The sequence below is a fragment of the Nerophis lumbriciformis genome, linkage group LG03 (genome assembly GCF_033978685.3).
Source record: "Nerophis lumbriciformis linkage group LG03, RoL_Nlum_v2.1, whole genome shotgun sequence".
In the NCBI taxonomy this organism is placed as follows: Eukaryota; Metazoa; Chordata; class Actinopteri; order Syngnathiformes; family Syngnathidae; genus Nerophis; species Nerophis lumbriciformis.
Window position 1 is genome coordinate 22,227,501 of NC_084550.2, and position 15,000 is coordinate 22,242,500.

General features: G+C 40.7%; 1 protein-coding gene across 3 annotated transcripts in view; it reads right to left on the minus strand.

Moving 5' to 3' along the window:
* The window catches only part of LOC133581345 (sodium channel protein type 5 subunit alpha-like), a 166,119-nt gene that overhangs the window by 15,083 nt on the left and 136,036 nt on the right, over window positions 1–15,000 (minus strand). For all 3 annotated transcript variants that reach the window (XM_061935348.1, XM_061935335.1, XM_061935340.1), the window contains one exon: window positions 3,530–3,652. In XM_061935348.1, coding sequence (XP_061791332.1) covers window positions 3,530–3,652 — 123 coding nt within the window. The remainder of the gene's footprint in view (window positions 1–3,529; window positions 3,653–15,000) is intronic.

Consider the following 15,000-nt stretch of genomic DNA (forward strand, 5'->3'; position numbering starts at 1 on the left):
CGCTACATCTGTAAGTGCAATTTAAAACTCTCCTATGCAAGGCGAAAACCGTTTATCAACAACACCCAGAAACGCAGTCGGCTTCGCTGGGCCTGAGCTAATCTAAGATGGACTGATACAAAGTGGAAAAGTGTTCTGTGGTCTGACGAGGTCCACATTTCAAATTGTTTTTGGAAACTGTGGACTTCGTGTCCTCCGGACCAAAGAGGAAAAGAACCATCCCGATTGTTATAGCCGCAAAGTTGAAAAGCCAGCATGTGTGATGGTATGGGGGTGTATTAGTGCCCAAGACATGGGTAACTTACACATCTGTGAAGGCGCCATTAATGCTGAAAGGTACATACAGGTTTTGGAGCAACATATGTTGCCATCCAAGCAACGTTACCATGGACGCCCCTGCTTATTTCAGCAAGACCATGCCAAGCCACTTGTTACATCAACGTGGCTTCATAGTAAAAGAGTGCGGGTACTAGACTGGCCTGCCTGTAGTGCAGACCTGTCTCCCATTGAAAATGTGTGGCGCATTATGAAGCCTAAAATACCACAACGGAGACCCCCGGACTGTTGAACAACTTAAGCTGTACATCAAGCAAGAATGGGAAAGAATTCCACCTGAGAAGCTTAAAAAATGTGTCTCCTCAGTTCCCAAATGTTTACTGAGTGTTGTTAAAAGGAAAGGCCATGTAACACAGTGGTGAACATGCCCTTTCCCAACTACTTTGGCACGTGTTGCAGCCATGAAATTCTAAGTTAATTATTATTTGTGAAAAAAAAAAAAAGTTTAGGAGTTTGAACATCAAATATGTTGTCTTTGTAGCATATTCAACTGAATATGGGTTGAAAATGATTAGCAAATCATTGTATTCCGTTTATATTTACATCTAACACAATTTCCCAACTCATATGGAAACGGGGTTTGTACTTATCGTATTTTCCGGACCATAGGGTGCACCGGATTATAAGGCGCACTGCCGATGAATGGTCTATTTTTTTTTTGTGATAGAGTGATTGGAGCACATACTTGTTGGTCACAAAAAAACATTCATGAAGTTTGTTTCTTTTATGAATTTATTATGGGTCTACTGAAAATGTGGGTCAAAAGTATACATACAGAAGCAATATGTTTGAAGGAGAAAAGGTGAGGCCTTTAATCCCAGGAACACCATACCTACCGTCAAGCATGGTGGTGGTAGTATTATGCTCTGGGCCTGTTTTGCTGCCAATGTAACTGGTGCTTTACAGAGGAGGATTACCTCCAAATTCCAAAGCCGTTCCTTTACCGCTTTTGACGTGTGTTTGGGGTCATTGTCCTGTTGGAACACCCAACTGCGCCCAAGACCCAACCTCCGGGCTGATGATTTTAGCTTGTCCTGAAGAATTTGGAGGTAATCCTCCTTTTTCATTGTCCCATTTACTCTCTGTAAAGCACCAGTTCCATTGGCAGCAAAACAGGCCCAGAGCATAATACTACCACCACCATGCTTGACGGTAGGCATGGTGTTCCTGGGATTAAAGGGCTCACCTTTTCTCCTCCAAACATATTGCTGGGTATTGTGGCCAAAAAGCTAAATTTTTGTTTCATCTCACCACAGAACTTTCCTCCAGAAGGTCTTATCTTTGTCCATGTGATGTCAGATTCTATATTTTCAATGGAACATATAAAATGTTGGTGTTGTTTACGTGAGTCATATTGCAATCATATTGCAGTCTACACGTGTCTCTTATGTGTGACTGCCATCTACTCGTCACACTTATCATTGCACCATGTGCCAAATAAAATAGCTTCGAGGTCCAGAATTATTCCGTACATTAGGCGCGCCGGGTTATAAGGCGCACTGTCGAGTTTTGAGGGAAAAAAAGGATTTTACGTGCGCCTTATAGTCCGGAAATATTTTCTCACTAAATGTAATTAATTTTTAAAATTTTGACAGAAAAAATAAATGTACTGCTTGAAATTGCATACATTTTAAACTTTAATAGTATCCAATATTGCACCAAATATTACAATATATTATCATGCTTTCCAAACATGTTTTAGTCTAAATAAAAATAAATAAAAATACTTAACTTTACAGCAAACTACCCATCAAATTCATAAAAATGACAATACATTTTACGTTGTTCTTTACAGCATATTACTGTAAATTGGAAAAAAATGACGTCACATCGTGACATTGCTGGTTTTGCGAGCAGAGGAGCATGTTCGGCAGCGCGCACACACAGAGTACTTACAAGCAGACACAGTGTGTAGACAGAAAAGGGAGAACGAACGCATTTTGGCCTAAAAACTAACGATAAAGGTGAAGTTATAACACTGAAACACCCTCAGGAAGAGGTGCTTTAAGACATGGCTAGCTAGCTAGCGGCTAACATCCATCCACAGTGTTTTAGCTACTTCTAAATCACGAATCCTCGCCTCCATAGCGACAAATAAAGTGAGTTTCTTACAAGTATCATTATCACTGCAGGACGAGGAATAGCTAAACATGCTTCACTACACACCGTAGCTCACCGGCGTCACAATGTAAACAAACGCCATGGGTGGATCGACACCTGACATCCACTGTAATGATACCGAGTACAATAGCGTACATTGATGATTTTTATCGTCCCAAAAAATGTCAATTTAATTCTGCCTCTGTTTAATTCCTTGCTTCTTGTCTTGTTTAATAAATTGTGTTTTGTGTTTGAACCTGACAGATACCAAGTACAGGAGCGTATCTAGTCGATACTACTATAATTACATCAATTTTTTTTTTTAGTCACAACATTTTTTACCTTTTTAAAAAAATGCATTTTATGTTTATACACTCAGGAAATACGTCCATGGACACATGAGGACTTTGAATGTGACCAATGTATGATCCTGTAACGACTTGGTATCGAATTGATACCTAAATGTGTGGTATCATCCAAAACTAATGAAGTATCAAACAAGAGAAGAATAAGTGATTATTAAATTTTAACAGAAGTGTAGATAGAACATGTTGAAAGGGAAAATAACTAGATATTAACAGTAAATGAACAAGTAGATTAATAATAATTTTTACAGCTTGTCCTTAATAATGTTGACATAATAATATAATGATAAAAGACACAATATGTTACTGCATACGTCAGCAGACTAATTAGGACTAATTTATTTGTTTACTTACTACTAAAAGAGAAGTTGTGTAGTATGTTCACTATTTTATTTAAGGACTAAATTGCAATAATAAACATATGTTTAATGTACCCTATGATTTGTTGTTAAAATAAAGCCAATAATGCCATTTTTGTGGTCCCCTTTATTTCGAAATGTATCGAAATACATTTTGGTACCGGTACCAGTACCAAAATATTGGCATCGGGACAACCATACAAGGGACAATAAGTACATTTGAGTAAATTTGCAATAATATTCCTACAAGGGGCTAAAAATATGTTAAAAATGTCACATATGAAACGCCCTTTTACACACGCTTATTCCAAGCCAAACAAACGTTCTGTCAACCGTCCATTATTTGTGCAGTGTCGTTTCGGTTCTCACCCGCATGCCCTCGAATCTGGACAGAGCTCTGAGGGGCCGCAAAGCTCGGAGCGTCCTCAGAGACTTGATTGCAGCAAAGTCGGAATATCCCAGAGAGTTTGCCACCAGGCTTATCAGCGACACCTGGAATAGAAATGACGAGGCGGATTGAGTGAAGCTGTGTGCATGAACAAAACAAGTACAGTCGCGGTCAAAAGTTTACGTACACTTGTAAAGAACATCATGTCATGGCTGTCTTGAGTTTACAATCATTTCTTATTTTTTTGTGATAGAGTGATTGGAGCACATACTTGTTGGTCACAAAAAACATTCATGAAGTTTGCTTCTTTTATGAATTGACTGAAAATCTTGGAGTGGGGGGCGGTGGGCGTGGTTGGGGCGGGTTGTGGTTAGGGGCGTGGTTAAGAGGAAAGGAATATATTTATACTTGATTTTCAGTGAATTCTAGCTATATATATCCATCCATCCATCCATCCATCTTCTTCCGCTTGTCCGAGGTCAGGTCGCGGGGGCAGCAGCCTAAGCAGGGAAGCCCAGACTTCCCTCTCCCCAGCCAATTCGTCCAGCTCTTCCCGGGGGGTCCCGAGGCATTCTCAGGCAAGACATAGTCTTCCCAACGTGTCCTGGGTCTTCCCCGTGGCCTCCTACCGGTCGGACGTGCCCTAAACACCTCCAGAGGGAGGCGATCGGGTGGCATCCTGACCAGATGCCCGAACCACCTCATCTGGCTCCTCTCAATGTGGAGGAGCAGCGGCTTTACTTTGAGCTCACCCCGGATGACATAGCTTCTCACCCTATCTCTAAGGGAGAGCCCCGCCACCCGGCGGAGGAAACTCATTTCGGCCGCTTGTACTCGTGATCTTGTCCTTTCGGTCATAACCCAAAGCTCATGACCATAGGTGAGGATGGGAACGTAGATCGACCGGTAAATTGAGAGCTTTGCCTTCCGGCTCAGCTCCTTCTTCACCACAACGGATCGATACAGCGTCCGCATTACTGAAGACGCCGCACCGATCCGCCTGTCGATCTCACGATCCACTCTTCCCTCACTCGTGAACAAGACTCCGAGGTACTTGAACTTCTCCACTTGGGGCAGGGTCTCCTCCCCAACCCGGAGATGGCACTCCACCCTTTTCCGGGCGAGAACCATGGACTCGGACTTGGAGGTGCTGATTCTGATCCCAGTCGCTTCACACTCGGCTGCGAACCGATCCAGCGAGAGCTGAAGATCCTGGCCAGATGAAGCCATCAGGACCACATCATCTGCAAAAAGCAGAGACCTAATCCTGCAGCCACCAAACCGGATCCCCTCAACGCCTTGACTGCGCCTAGAAATTCTGTCCATAAAAGTTATGAACAGAATGGGTGACAAAGGGCAGCCTTGGCGGAGTCCAACCCTCACTGGAAACGTGTCCAACTTACTGCCGGCAATGCGGACCAAGCTCTGACACTGATTATACAGGGAGCGGACCGCCAAAATCAGACAGTCCGATACCCCATACTCTCTGAGCACTCCCCACAGGACTACCCGAGGGACACGGTCGAATGCCTTCTCCAAGTCCACAAAGCACATGTAGACTGGTTGGGCAAACTCCCATGCACCCTCAAGGACCCTGCCGAGAGTATAGAGCTGGTCCACAGTTCCACGACCAGGACGAAAACCACACTGTTCCTCCTGAATCCGAGCTATATATATATATATATATATATATATATATATATGTTTATTTTATTATATATATATATATATATATATATATATATATATATATATATATATATATATATATATATATATATATATATATATATATATATATATATATATATGTATATATAAATAAAATAAATACTTGAATTTCAGTGTTCATTTATTTACACATATACACACACATAACACTCATCTACTCATTGTTGAGTTAAGGGTTGAATTGTCCATCCTTGTTCTATTCTCTGTCACTATTTTTCTAACCATGCTGAACACCCTCTCTGATGATGCATTGATGTGTGGCACGCACAAAAGTGCTTTCATCAAATGCACTAGAGTCTGGAATCTTCCATCTCTCCCTAGCATGGCCCAAAACCGGTCAATCTTTGCTTCCTAAGGAAGATCTTCAGTGCCAAGCACTTGGTAGTCCACTACTTCTTCCCGGAGGCTATCCAGGTCCAATCGCAGCTGCGGCTTGGAACTTACAAGCTGTTATGAGAGTAGCGTATGTGTGTGTGTGGCCCTTTAATAGGTGAGCATGTGAGGTGAGTGACGTCAGTGAGTGTGTGGGCGAGAGAAGAGAGGGAGCGGTAGCGGGAGTGCGGGCGGGGACTAGTTTGTTTTGTGTTGGATTGGCTGTGTGCAAGCAATCAATAAAGCAAGATTTGCAACTAATCGCCGGACTCAGGCAGGAAAGGTGCAACAAAGCATATTTCTTCATCTTACTCGTCGTCGGCGTCGCCATGGCTGTATCTTCCTCGTTCTTCTGCTTCGTCTTCTTGTTGTGTGCGCAGTTGTGCACTGCACTCTCTAAAAGCCGTATATGTTATTGATGTTATAGATGGCAGTATTGTCCTGTTTAAGAGTGTCACAACATTGCTGTTTACGGCAGACGAACTGCTTTACGGTAGACAAAAACATGACTGCTGTTGTTGTGTGTTGTTACCGCGCTGGGAGGACGTTAATGAAACTGCCTAACAATAAACCCACATAAGAAACCAAGAACTCGCCCTCGATCATTCTACAGTTATAATGTGTTTGGGCAGGCACACTGTTTATATCGTGGGAAAGCGGACTCAGGTCCGCATGAAGCTGGAGGGGGCGTGGCCTCCAGCTCCGCCTGAATTTCGGGAGATTTTCGGGAGAAAATTTGTCCCGGGAGGTTTTCGGGAGAGGCGCTGAATTTCGGGAGTCTCCCGGAAAATCCGGGAGGGTTGGCAAGTATGTTTATATCGCACGTTTGCGACAACTTTTAAATTGAACCAAAGTGCTTTACTGTCATGTCTGTGATCATGTTTTGTTTAGTTATGTTTTACTTGGTTTTTGGACACTTTTTAGTTCTTGTCTTCACTCCCTTGCTTTGTCACCATAGTAACCATTAGTTTCACCTGGTTCACATCCTCATGTCACGCACCTGTCTCACGTTTTCTCATTTTGAGTCACGCACCTGTTTTCACGAATCATGTCACCAGTATTTAAGCTTGTTGTTGCCAGGCAGTCAGCCTGGTGACATTATCTATCTATCCATCCATGCTACCCATGATATTCATGTCCATCCTTGTTATTCATACTTCATGCCAAGCCACAGTAAGTTTTTTTTGTTTCATGTTCTTAGTTAATTGCCTTTGTGCTAGTCTTTTGTTTTCATAGCCAAGTTTTTTTGTACTTCCGCCCCTGTGCGCGCCTTTTGTTTGATTCCTTTTTTGAGCGTTAACAATAAATATGTATTTACCTTCACGCCATGTCCAGTCCAGCTTTACTTGCATCTCGGGAAATCAAACACACCATAGTCCACGTCTTGATATTTACAGGTTAAAAAAAGCATAGAACAAAAAAACAAAACAAAACAAAAAAAACAAACAAAGAACATAAACAATGAATGAGCTGAACAAGAAAGTGCAAAAGCAATATGGTAAAAGGGGTCGAATGAAAATTAAAAATGTGCTAAATACAAATAATAATTAAAGCTGCAAGCAGCGATGGACGGGACCGACTTTGAGGGCTCATAAAATCCAAACCGGAACAGTAATTAAAACTCTTTCGTCAACTTTTAATCAGAAGGGTTCAATCTCTCTCCTGTGCTACTTTGAAGCCGACACAACAAACTCGCTCAGAGGAGATAATGTTTGAAAAAATGTGACTGTTTTTACTCAACTTTTGTTTTGAAGGGGGAATTGCAAACTTCCTGTTGATTTCTTGCTGAGGTTTGTGAGTGAGTGAAATCTAAGTCTAAGTGAGACCGACATAGAGGTTTTTGTTTCATGTCTCTACGACATTCCTACTGGGATTTACAGGCAATGTTGAGTTTCGGGGTTTGGTTTTTTTGATTAGATCGCAATTTTCGCCAGTCCTGATGTGTGTGTCCAATTTGGTGAGTTTTGAAGCATGTTAAGGGGGTCAAATTACACCTCAAAGAGGTGGCGGAATAATAATAATAATAATAAAACGCTAGAAATACAATAGGGTCCTCTGTCCCAAAGGGACTCGGTCCCTAATAAAAGTGCGACAAATTGAAAAATACAACTAAAGCGAAGGGTTGGGGGTGGGGAGGACTAGAAATGGTGCCCTAGTGGCCGGACTCAGCTCAGGTCAAAGGCCAGCGAGAAGAGGTAGGTCTTAAGAAGGGTTTTGAAGACCCCCAGGCTCTGGGCTGACCTAATGTAGAGGGGAAGGCTGTTCCAGAGCTTAGGGGCGGTAACGGAAAAGGCTCTGTCCCCTCTGGTCTTTAGCCTGGATCTGGGGACCGCCAACAGCAGTTTGTCAGCTGACCTTAGGGCTCTAAACGAGGTATGATGACGCAGAAGCTCGGTCAGGTATTGCGGGGCCTGTCATGATCCGTGGTCCGGATCATGTTTAGTTATGTTCTGTTAGTTTTCAACTTTTTTAGTTCCAGGTTGCACTTCCTTGTTTGAGTTTGTTACCATGGTTACTTATTATTTTCACCTGCCGCTTGTGTTCCCGACGCGCACCTGTTTGCTGACACTATTTAAGCCTGCCTTTCTGTTCCCTCGTCCTGGCTTCCTTATTTTCCAGTCACGTTTATGTATTTGATGTTCCAGACTCCTGTGCTAAGTGTTAGCCTTAGCTTCCCGTGCGTTCGGCACGCTTTTCTTTTCTTTGTTTTCTGTTTTGCTGTATACTGTATGACTTATAATTAATAAATCATCTCCTACCTTTACGTTTTCGTCCGGAGTTGTCCGTGTTGCATTGGAGGAACGATCCCGCATAAATATGCGACCCCCACGTGACAGGGCCAGACCGATTTCCGAACTCTAAATGGGTGAATTTTGGCGAATTAAACGGCTTTCTAATATTCGCTCTCGGAGCGATGACGTCACAACGTGACGTCACATCGGGAAGCAATCCGCCATTTTCTCAAACACTGAGTCAAATCAGCTCTGTTATTTTCCGTTTTTTCGACTGTTTTCCGTACCTTGGAGACATCATGCCTCGTCGGTGTGTTGTCGGAGGGTGTAACAACACGAACAGGGACGGATTCAAGTTGCACCAGTGGCCCAAAGATGCGAAAGTGGCAAGAAATTGGACGTTTGTTCCGCGCACTTTACCGACGAAAGCTATGCTACGACAGAGATGGCAAGAATGTGTGGATATCCTGCGACACTCAAAGCAGATGCATTTCCAACGATAAAGTCAAAGAAATCTGCCGCCAGACCCCCATTGAATCTGCCGGAGTGTGTGAGCAATTCAGGGACAAAGGACCTCGGTAGCACGGCAAGCAATGGCGGCAGTTTGTTCCCGCAGACGAGCGAGCTAAACCCCCTGGATGTCTTGGCTCACACCGTCCCTTATGCCACCGAAGATGATCAAGAGAAGAATATCGACCCTAGCTTCCCTGGCCTGCTGACATCAACTCCAAAACTGGACGGATCAGCTTTCAGGAAAAGATAGCGGATGAGGGTATGTCTACAGGATATATTAATTGATGAAAATTGGGGCTGTCTGCACTCTCAAAGTGCATGTTGTTGCCAAATGTAATTCATATGCTGTAAACCTACTTCATAGTTGTTAGTTTTCTTTAATGCCAAACAAACACATACCAATCGTTGCTTAGAAGGCGATCGCCGAATTCGTCCTCGCTTTCTCCCGTGTCGCTGGCTGTCGTGTCGTTTTTGTCGGTTTTGCTTGCATACGGTTCAAACCGATATGGCTCAATAGCTTCAGTTTCTTCTTCAATTACGTTTTCGCTACCTGCCTCCACACTACAACCATCCGTTTCAATACATGCGTAATCTGTTGAATCGCTTAAGCCGCTGAAATCCGAGTCTGAATCCGAGCTAATGTCGCTATAGCTTGCTGTTCTATGCGCCATGTTTGTTTGTGTTGGCATCACTATGTGACGTCACAGGAAAATGGACGGGTGTATATAACGATGGTTAAAATCAGGCACTTTGAAGCTTTTTTTAGGGATATTGCGTGATGGGTAAAATTTTGAAAAAAACTTCGAAAAATAAAATAAGCCACTAGGAACTGATTTTTAATGGTTTTAACCCTTCTGAAATTGTGATAATGTTCCCCTTTAAAAGTAATTTAAAATCAATAAGGTGATGGACAGGGAGCCAGTGGAGCCACAGAACTTTCCTCCAGAAGGTCTTATCTCTGTCCATGGGATGTCAGATAAAACAAAAATCGGGCTGTTTGTCCACCATACCCAGCAATCCCAGGAACACCATTCCTACCGCCAAGCATGGTGGTGGTAGTATTATGCTCTGGTGCTTGTTTTGCTGCCAATGGAACTGGTGCTTTAAATGGGACAATGAAAAAGGAGGATTACCTCCAAATTCTTCAAGACAAGCTAAAATCATCAGCCCGGAGGTTGGGTCTTGGGCGCAGTTGGCTGTTCCAACAGGACAATGACCCCAAACACTTAGACTTAGACAAATTTTAATGATCCACAAGGGAAATTGTTCAACACACGACAAAAGTGGTAAAGGAATGGCTAAATCAGGCTAGAATGAAGGTTTTAGAATGGCCTTGTGGACAATGCTGAAGAAACAAGTCCATGTCAGGAAAACCAACACATATAGCTGAACTGCACCAATTTTGTCAAGAGGAGTGGTCCAAAATTCAACTCCCGTATTTTTCGGAGTATAAGTCGCACCTGCCGAAAATGCATAATAAAGAAGGAAAAAAAACATATATAAGTCGCACTGGAGCCCGGCCAAACTATGAAAAAAATTGCGACTTATAGTCCGAAAAATACGGTAGAAGCTTGTGGATGGCTACCAAAAGCGCCTTATTGCAGTGAAACTTGCCAAGGGACAGATTTGGTCACATTTTCAGTAGACCCATAATCATAGTTGCCAACCTTGAGACCTCCGATTTCGGGAGGTGGGGGGGTAGGGGGCGTGGTCGGGACGGGGGCGTGGTTGAGGGGGGCGTGGTTAAGAGGGGAGGAGTATATTGACAGCTAGAATTCACCAAGTCAAGTATTTCATACATATATATATACAGTATATACATACGTACATATATATATATATATATATATATATATATATATATATATATATATATATATATATTTATATATATATATATATACTTATATATATATATATATATATACATATATATATATATATATGTATATATATATATATATTTTTTTATATATATATATATATATATATATATATATATATATATATATATATATATATATATACTTATATATATATATATACATATACATATATATGTAGCGGTAGAAAATGTATATATATATATATATATATATATATATATATATATATATATCCATCCATCCATCCATTTTCTACCGCTACATATATATGTATATGTATATATATATATATATATATATATATGGGGTCGCGGGGGGCGCTGGAGCCTATCTCAGCTACAATCGGGCGGAAGGCGGGGTACACCCTGGACAAGTCGCCACCTCATCGCAGGGCCAACGTGTTTATATGTATTGTGCTTATTACACACCAGCCGTTTGATTGTAACATTTATCTTAGTTGTACTTTTCATTACCAAATTTGGCCGTGGTGAAATCGCCAATATATATATATATATATATATATATATATATATATATATATATATATATATATATATATATATATATATATCTACATCCTGAAAGTATGCAAACAAAACTGTGTTTAGATAATTGATAATTCAAACTTGCATAAATAAATCTTAACGAATTTAACATAACTTGGCTTCTGAGAGCTTCAAAATGTAATGAATAAAATGCTAAAGTTGTTGATAAACAAGTAATTATTTTAATAATTAAATATGGTCATTTTAAATGAATTATTATGATCATTTAAAATTAATGATTTCAAATATGTTTATTTTAATGTATAATTCTATGGCTGGATGTAATAAGGAGTCAGAAAAAATAAATAAAAAATACAATTAATTTTGATGTTTTTAGCAAAATATAGTAAAACATTTTTTTTTAATTTTTTTTAATTAATAAATATATTTATTTTTAGGTAAGATAAACATAATAATACAATGCATCTCTCGTCTGGATGATTTAGTTCTTGTCACCCCTGTTGTCATAAAGAAAAGGCTGTCCTCACTCAGGTCCGCATGGAGCTGGAGTGGGCGTGGCCTCCAGCTCCGGCTGAAAATCGGGAGATTTTCGGGAGAATATTTGTCCCGGGAGGTTTTCGGGAGAGGCGCTGAATTTCGGGAGTCTCCCGGAAAATTCGGGAGGGTTGGCAAGTATGCCCATAATAAATTCATAAAAGAAGCAAACTTCATGAATGTTTTTTTGTGACCAACAAGTATGTGCTCCAATCACAAAAAAATAAGAGTTGTAGAAATGATTGGAAACTCAAGACCCATGACATTATGTTCTTTACAAGTGTACGTAAACTTTTGACCACAACTGTATGTACCTCAATAGCTTCCTTAGAGGTCTTAGTCAGAAACATGGTTAATAATACTAAGCAATCACTAAGAACATACTAAAAAAAACATGACAATAATTTAAAGTTGCTATGATTTGGGACATTCCACAGTTAGGAACAAGTTTAAATTTCGTTTTTTTTTTTTAGTTTTTAGACTTCCACTCTATTCTACATCCAAAACAGACAAAACAAAATGACTTTCCGCTGTCGAATGACCCTTGGGGGCGGGGGGGGGTGATGGATGGATGCCAAGGAGACACTCATGACGTGACAACACACAGACAAGTATGCACACGTGTCCACCATGCGTGCATACTCCGCTATATATGCATATGACATATGTATATATATCAAATAGAGTGAGTTTTATAAAGAAGCTTTAAAACAAGCTGCCAGATTCGCTCTCGTCAAATTTCCAGCCAATGGGTGCGTTAAAAAAATAATTTAGCACTCGTAGAGTCCCAAGAGTGTGGATTTCTTTATAAAAGTCTATTTACAGATGTGTCGGGCCAACATATCTAAAGAAGATACTCGAAGGAAAAAGACGCAAAGGGCGCCTTTGACTGCAGAAATTTTGGGGGGAAAAAAAACTCAAAAAGCGCAGCTTCTCACAGAGTTAAAGGGTACGTTTGCAAATGTTCAAATCAGACATGCTAAATAAATAAAAAATCAGAACATGAGTTAAACACTTTGGGCTGTATCTACTAAGATACCAAATAACAAGTGCTAGCTAAATAGCATGTGCAAACTAAAAAAAAAAAAATGCTCGTTCTATTAGTGATCTACTAAGACTGTGTTGATAACAAGTGCAAAAGTGGTGCAGACCGCCCAATTTAGAGGAGGGTTTTGCGTGTACCGTGTCACCATGGAGACACTCATTGACGACACATCGTGCTCAAACTTGTGTTTTGCACACGATTATAATATATAACATATCTGTCTATTACCTGACCGCTTCTATATTAGCTACCTCTCTTTGTTTATAATGTATATTTTCTGCTCGATCTACTCTCTATTTTATGCTGCAGCTGTTAGATATACTGTAATATTGTACATGGTAATTGGGATCTGTTATATATTGTATATATTATATAAAAAATAAAATGTAATATATATATATATATATATATATATATATATATATATATATATATATATATATATATATATATATATATATATATATGTGTGTGTGGGTATATATATATATATATATATATATATATATATATATACATATATATATATATATATATATATACATATATATGTATGTGTGGGGAAAAAAATCACAAGACTATTTCATCTCTACAGGCCTGTTTCATGAGGGGGGTACCCTCAATCGTCAGGAGATTTTAATGGGAGCATTCGCATACCATGGTTTATATAGGGCACAGAGTGGGTGGGTACAGGCTGGCCTAGGGGCGTGGTGATTGGTTCATGTGTTACCTAGGAGGTGTTTCCGTCTATGGCGGCATGTTGTTACAATTTCGCTGCGCTTGTTGAGGGATGACAGGTCTGGACGATAGATAATAAACAGTTTCTCTTTCAAGCATAGGTTGCATCTTTTATTACCACTATTGTAAGGTGTGCTGGATGCAAGAATTTGCCATGTTATTGAATATTCAACATTATTGTCTTTGAGGTCCCAAATGTGTTTGCTGAGTTCTGTGGTATTTCACAGGTTTTTGTTCCTGAAAGAAGCCTTGTGGTTGTTCCATCTGGTTTTGAATTCACCCTCGGTTAATCCTACATATGTGTCGGATGTGTTAATGTCCTTGCGTATTACCTTAGATTGGTAGACAACTGATGTTTGTAAGTATCCCCCGTTGAGGGGGCAATCAGGTTTCTTTCGGCAGTTACATGCTTTGTTGGTTTTGGGGTCGTTCTGACTGGGGGTCGACGGCTCATTTGCAATTGTTTTGTTGTGGTTTGAGATGATTTGTCGTATATTGTTCATGCAGCTGTAGCTCAATTTGATGTTGTTCTTGTTGAATACTTTTCTTAGGTTGTTGTCTTTGGGAAAGTGTTTGTCAATCAGGTTGAGGAATTTGTGTCCAATGTTCGTTGAGACGTTTTTGCTGTATGGGGGGTTGTACCAGATGATGCCGTTTCGTTTTCTGTTCTTTTTTGGCTGGTTTCCTGGCGTGGGTTCATAGGTGAGGGTGAAATTGTATCCGCTTTCATCAAGGGCTTTTTGGTACGGGGGGGTTGCTTGGTCAAATTCAGCTTTGCTAGATGACAGCATCGATAGCCTTTTATTGATTCCGGTAGGTATTCTTTTCGTGGTGGTGGGTGGATGGTTGCTGTCATGGTGCACGTATTGGAGTGTTGTGTTGGGTTTCGTGAATGGTTGGTAGCTGTTATTTCTCAGGTTGAAAGTGACGTCAAGAAAGTTGACGGTTTGCTTGTTGGCTTCAATCGTGATCCGTAGGCCGTTCTCTTTGAAAATTTGGCATATGCGCTTCTTGGTATTCTCGCTGCTCCTTGGCGAGGCGCGACACACTGCCAGTCCGTCATCACGGTAAATACCAAGGTAATAAAAGATGCAACCTATGCTTGAAAGAGAAACTGTTTATTATCTATCGTCCAGACCTGTCATCCCTCAACAAGCGCAGCGAAATTGTAACAACATGCCGCCATAGACGGAAACACCTCCTAGGTAACACATGAACCAATCACCACGCCCCTAGGCCAGCCTGTACCCACCCACTCTGTGCCCTATATAAACCATGGTATGCGAATGCTCCCATTAAAATCTCCTGACGATTGAGGGTACCCCCCTCATGAAACAGGCCTGTAGAGATGAAATAGTCTTGTGATTTTTTTCCCCACACATACATATATTGCGC